The sequence below is a fragment of the Dendrobium catenatum genome, unplaced genomic scaffold, assembly GCF_001605985.2.
Source record: "Dendrobium catenatum unplaced genomic scaffold, ASM160598v2 fragScaff_scaffold_1427, whole genome shotgun sequence".
Taxonomy (NCBI): domain Eukaryota; kingdom Viridiplantae; phylum Streptophyta; class Magnoliopsida; order Asparagales; family Orchidaceae; genus Dendrobium; species Dendrobium catenatum.
Window position 1 is genome coordinate 1,293,793 of NW_021319889.1, and position 6,000 is coordinate 1,299,792.

At 37.2% G+C, this 6,000-nt stretch overlaps 1 protein-coding gene across 3 annotated transcripts; it reads left to right on the forward strand.

Annotated features, from left to right (window-relative positions):
• Nucleotides 1–305: 305 nt before the first annotated feature.
• LOC110099666 lies at nt 306–5,789 on the forward strand. Of its 3 annotated transcripts, none has more exons than XM_020826883.2 (7): nt 306–502; nt 1,157–1,287; nt 1,386–1,530; nt 2,386–2,456; nt 2,566–4,350; nt 4,666–4,819; nt 4,907–5,789. In XM_020826883.2, the coding sequence occupies exons 3-7, from the start codon at nt 1,467–1,469 to the stop codon at nt 5,569–5,571; spliced, it is 2,739 nt and encodes a 912-aa protein (XP_020682542.1). In that variant the 5' UTR covers nt 306–502; nt 1,157–1,287; nt 1,386–1,466; the 3' UTR covers nt 5,572–5,789. The 3 variants fall into 3 exon arrangements, with proteins under 3 accessions (XP_020682542.1, XP_020682545.1, XP_020682544.1); XM_020826886.2 differs by having other exon boundaries at nt 2,392–2,456; XM_020826885.2 differs by having other exon boundaries at nt 1,157–1,278.
• The last annotated feature ends 211 nt before the right edge of the window (nt 5,790–6,000 follow it).

Genomic DNA, 6,000 nt, shown 5'->3' on the forward strand with positions numbered 1-6,000 from the left:
CTTATGACCTAGTTTTATTTTATCCAACTGCAAAAAAAATCCTAATTCAGCTCCTAATAAGAACTAAATACTATTAATGAGAGAAGAGAATTCTTTTTTTCTCAAATTTATTAATTAATTAATTTTCTAACCTTTTTATTGATCTTTTTGCTAAAGCGTGATTTCTGATTATATAATTTTTAATATAATTAATTTATTGAACTTTGGCTGTTATTATTAATTAAATAAATAAAATATATTCCGTACCATATTAGTTATTACTGCTACAATGGTGCGAATATACAAGTTATAAAGTCCGTGCGCGCTGTTATTTCGGCTTAAAAGCTGAAGCCACCCTACCCACTGATCTTGCACACTCACATCGCAATCGAGAACTCTGTAGAGTCGCCGGTGACATGCTAGACAAGTAGCCGACGTCGAGCCCAACTACAGGGAAGAACCCTTCGCCGACGCCAGATCTTGATCTGTTTGGGATCTAGAAGTTGACAGATCGCAGCTTTTGGTAGATGCCCAAAAAATCCCATTCTCTCTCTCTCTCGCAACAAGTAGAAGGTTGCAAAAGTTTGCTTTTGGTTTCTTTACATATTTTCTGTTAATGGATGTCTTTTCCGATCTCGATTACTGGAGCATGCTATCGACATTAAAAAGTTTTATTTTTTTTTCTTGAAAGTTTTGGAGTTGGATTTAAACCTAGTTCACACGACTGCATTTGTCCTTTCTGTCATGGTTATGTGCACGGATGGGTGTTTTTTGTGGAAGAAATTTCGCATAAATGCGATCCCATGCTGTTTTTAATGATTGGAAGGCATGATCTTTATGAATGATCTGAGGATTTGTTGTTTTTTTATAGTGTTTTTGCTTGGATCGAACCATTTTATCTCTCTCACTCTTTCTTTGAGGAAAGCTTCCCCAGGTATTTATATATTTTTAATTTCTGTCAAAAGATAATCAGCTTTCGTCATGCTGGGGCTTCCACCGGCGAGAATCTTTTTCGGCTTAACTTTTTTCATTCTTTCCAAATTTGCTCAAGCTTTCTTCCTTTTCTTGATTCTGATTTTAAATTTTTTCTTTCAATTTAAACTGTTCGATTTTATATTTGCGCATCTACTTTTCTTGGTTTTTAAAATTTTCCCCTTTTTTCCCCTACGATGTGCAGTTTGGATCTTTCTAAAATCTACATCTCAGACTACCTGATTCTGATCGTGATGTTCTAGTTTGGTTAGAGCTTCACAAGTGGAGAGCCCCTCTGCAGTCCTCTAGAGGAAAATTATCTCCAATGTAAGCCTGGTGAGTAATATAGCTGGTCATATCATAATCTCCAACATAAGAAAATTAAAAGGAATAAACCATTTCTGTCGATCTCTTTTATGATTTTTTTTGGCCAGGTTGAAAGATGAATGGTTTGGAGATAAAAAAAGCTTAGGACAAAAGTGTTATAACCAACATGTAAAGGAAACAAGTTCAATATGTTTGACGTGAGCATTGGTGTGGTTAGAACAAAGCTGCTCACTGATAAAACGCAGGGAGAAGGTAAAACTGTTTTCTTTTTCTTTTGTTGTTGTCTTTTTTGTTCCTTCCTCTTTCCTTAAGTCTTAATTGCAGTTGTACATCAAGATGATGTGATTTTATGATTTTTCTTATTTGGAATCCATGGGGTACTTTAATTTCTATGCATTAGTTATTATTTAGTTAGGGCATCTCCAACCGAAAATCCCATTTTCCACTCCAAAATGCAGTAAAACTAAAAAATGTTGTGATTCATCTCCAATCGAACTCCATTTTCGCGCTTCTGCGAAGGTAACCGTCTTCTCCTCTTTCGCTCGTTTCTTCGACAAATCCAGTTGACATAGAAAAATTGCGTAGGTGAACAGTGCCACTCCAATATTGGTGTTGCATTGTTCACCCTCTACCGATTAGTAATTTTTTTGCCGTTCGAATGGAGCAAACCAGCTACACCTTACAGTCGTTTGGAGTTCGGCTGGAGACGCCCTTAGTAAGCTTCTGGTTTCAATATAGCCGTTTGAATAAGATGTTTTGAACAGTATATTTGTGGGATTTTTTAGCCAAGTTTACTCCGATTGTAATTTACACCGACTTGAACTCTGTTTATTGACTATAAGGCAAAAGAATTACATGCAAAATATTTCTATTGTTAGGTTCAAGGTGAAATTGATTTATATTATGTTGTTGTTCACTATCTTTATGAACTATTTGCAAATTGATATTGCAAATTTGATCATATATAAATTTTAGGGCTTCACTTACATTGCAATGTTTTTATATTTTTTCGTGGCTACTATCTCATGATTTATGCAACCAGAGATTTTGAAGCTATTCGTTTGATACCATTCACAAGTTTAGGATTGTTAGCATGAATTTTTTCAGTATCAGGTTATCCAGTTCGCAAGGACCAGCCTGATTTTGTGAAGAAAGCAATTAATATAATTGGTTCCCAGGTATGCACTGAAATGAACTGTATATATATCTTGATGTTGTAAGAACTATGCCTTAAACGAAAAGCTAATATATGTTCTATCTTTGGTATGATGACATGTAACTAATTAGTTATGGAAGAGAGCTGGGAGGAGGTTGGGTGAAACTTCGATGAAGATGCTAATAGCACAGGAAATGTCAACTGCAATAGAGTTGAAAGAGAAACCGCCCAGTATTGTTGCAAAATTAATGGGCCTGAATTCATTGCCAGTCCAGCAAAAAATTCCAGCTTGCAGAAGGAATTTGCAAGAGACTGATTCTCACCACCGGAAGCAGCAAGAAAGCAACTTTAATCAGATGAAGAACAGGAGTGACTTGCACATCCATGAAAAGAAGTATAAAGATGTGTATGAAGTTAAGAACCAACTTTCAAGCAATGATCAAATGGGTAATGAAAATCTTCATCATAGAGACTATCATGGAAACTTGACAGAGAAGAGGATGGCTCTTGTTCACCAGAAGTTTATTGAAGCAAAGCGCCTAGCTACTAATGAAAGACTTCTCCAGTCAAAAGAGTTCAAAGATGCTCTTGATGTGCTAAATTCAAATAAAGATTTGTTTCTCAAATTGTTAGAAGACCCAAATTCTCTATTCTCTAATCAACTGAAGGACCTCCATCAAACTACTTCTTTGGGGACCCAGACCAAGTGCATAACTGTACTGAAACCAACAACATCAATTGATGTAGATCATGAGAAATGTGCAAGGAAGAACCGATGTACAGGCAGTGAAGAGATTAGGGACATTGCTGGACATGACTTGAGCTCTTGTTTTTTTCTTCCGAAGGCTGAAGCTGTATCTCCACCCACCAGAATTGTGGTTCTGAAGGCTATCTCTGCAATGCCTCATGAAGGACAGACCAATCTGGTTTCTCATATTTCATTACCAGTTCGAGGAAGTAGAAACATAAACGGAAATTTGAGAATTGACGAAGATATAAGATCAAGTGAAGCAGCTAATAAAATTATTCATAAAATTCCAAAAGATTCAAAAAGAACACAGAAGGATGAATACCGAAGAGCTTCAGTTCTATCCAATGGATATGTTGCTGATGAGAGTTCACCTAGTAGGTCTGAAACTGATTACAGAGAAGGGGGCAGTGACTGCAGTGACTCTGAGTTGGTGACTCCAACCTCTCAGAATTCGTGGGTACATATGAGATCTGATAGTCCAGGGTCCCTGTCATCCTTCAGCCATGCATCCTACTCGCTCGAGTCATCAGTGGGCAGGGAAGCCAAGAAACGGCTTTCAGAAAGATGGGAATCAGTAACATCAAATGATAGTAACCATGAACAAGAAAATTTTAGAAATAACTCAAGTACGTTGGGTGAGATGCTTTCCATTCCTGAGTTAAAGAAAGAAGAAGAGGGGACTGATAACCTGGCCATTTCGCCATTGGGTTCCTGTGGTCAAAAACAGGACGTAAGCATGGCGCAGGAATCTATTGAGCATTCTCCTAAGAATTTTAAGAGTTCAGGGTCCCTTCCAGCTTCTCCATTCCATGAAAGCATTAGGGAGAATGAAAAAAATTCTCTCTCACTGTCTAGGAAATCTTTTCTTCTTAAAAAGACTCCAGAAATGAAAAATGAAAGATCAACTTTTAAGGAGAAAGTTTCAGGTTTATTCTTTTCCGGGATGAAGAAATTGGTGAGGGTCAAACCTAACCTTTCCACTTCAAGTCCTGATGGCAGACTCCACTCAGCCAGTTCTTCAAGTATAAAAAATGGCCAACCAGAACCTTCCCTTGATAGGATATCTGATGAACACGCTTCAAAAACTTCGGAGGACAAATTTGCCAAGTTTTTATCTCCTATTTCTGTCAGTGATGCAGAAAAACATGGGAATGCCTCCCTTAAGGTGACTAATATGCATACATTTTTCTTCAGAATTCTCGCTTGTGCTTCGGTTGTAGAGGTGCTTGTTGTAAACAAACAGTAGATTAAAGCTAAAGCTTTTTGTGCTTCGTTTTGTTTTCTCCAATTCACCTTATATTTGCCATGTTTTACATTTAACCATCACTAATTCTTTCTAAAAGCTGCAGTTGGATTGTCCATTTGGTTTGTGAAATGTATTGCAGCGTAGATATTAAATGCACTTTCACCTTAATCCTTTAGAGATTAAGCAGTTTCTTCCTAGGTATCCGTTGAAAAATGATTTCTTTAATTTCTTCAGGGCAATCGCTCAGTGGAGAAACTCTGGAAATCTGATGTCTCCAGAGAGAACTCCAACCTTCCTAGTCACTTTTCAGTGTCAGAAAGACCATTTCAAGAAGATTTTTTCAGTAATGCCTCCCATTCTTCTCAACGTGCCATTACTGGCAATCCACGTGAGTGTTTATAGTTTGCTTGCCCTTCTTTATTTACATGTTGCATATCCTTTCATAGTCTGATTTCCATGACTTACTGAATTGCAGAAGCACTCTCCAGATCCCCCCTTATCAGTTCAGTTAGCCGCTCCTCAACTTTGGAAAATACACACTTTGAAAATTCACTATCAAACTCCTTGAAGCTTTTTAGGCTTTTCTCCAAAGAAGATGAGGAGCATGAACGCCTTGATTTCATCTCAAAGCTTCTTTCTTCTTCAAACATTGCTAATGAAAGGTCCAGTGCTTTATTAGCCAAATCTTACTCTCTCGATAGTCCATTAGATCCAGTTATGTTGGATGAGTTCTTGGACCGGAAAGGTGAAGAAGCCAAATGCCGGGAGAGACGATCAAACCAGAGGCTGTATTTTGATTGTGTCAATGGTGCCCTTAAAGACATTTGTTGCTGTGCTTTAGTAAATGCATATCCATGGTCCACAACAGCTACCAGGACTCAAAATCATGCTAAAACTAATCAAACAGTGACAGATGAAGTTTGGTGCCGTTTAAAGGTTTGCTTTTCTGAGGAAGAAAATTGTAATCCAAGCAAGGCTGAAAACAGTAAACAATATTTAGATTATTTGGTGAAGAAAGAGGTAGCTGGAAGTGGACTGGCTGAATCAATGTGGCTGGAAATGGATGAATTGAGTAAAGAGATAGGTGAGAAGGTGCTGGAAGAGTTGTTTGATGATACTCTGGCTGACCTATCTAATTAGGTTTTGTGATGAGTTCTGTAAGCTTTTTCTTCCTTTCTCATTTTTCTTGTATATTGGCAGTTTGACACCTAATTATTGCCAGCCAGGGGTCACTGGCAATGGACATTAACAGTTCATAGTATCATACATTTCCCCAGTTGTAAAACTTGGCATTTTAATTTTTAACTTACAGTTGGTAGCATTGCTCTGGTTTTAAATGGAAGTGCCTAGATGTAAAACTGCTGCTGTTATGAATAATTGTACTTAGTACTGATTATAGCTGTAAATTTGAGTTTATGATGGTTCATTTTTCAACCTTGCAATCCAGATACCTGATATTTAACTAGGAAAACAAGTTCCAATTGGTATGCTTATACATGAAAATTCATGGCTTCACTATAACCGATTTTATATATTTCTTTTCATTACTAAGCATAAATGAATGGAGAA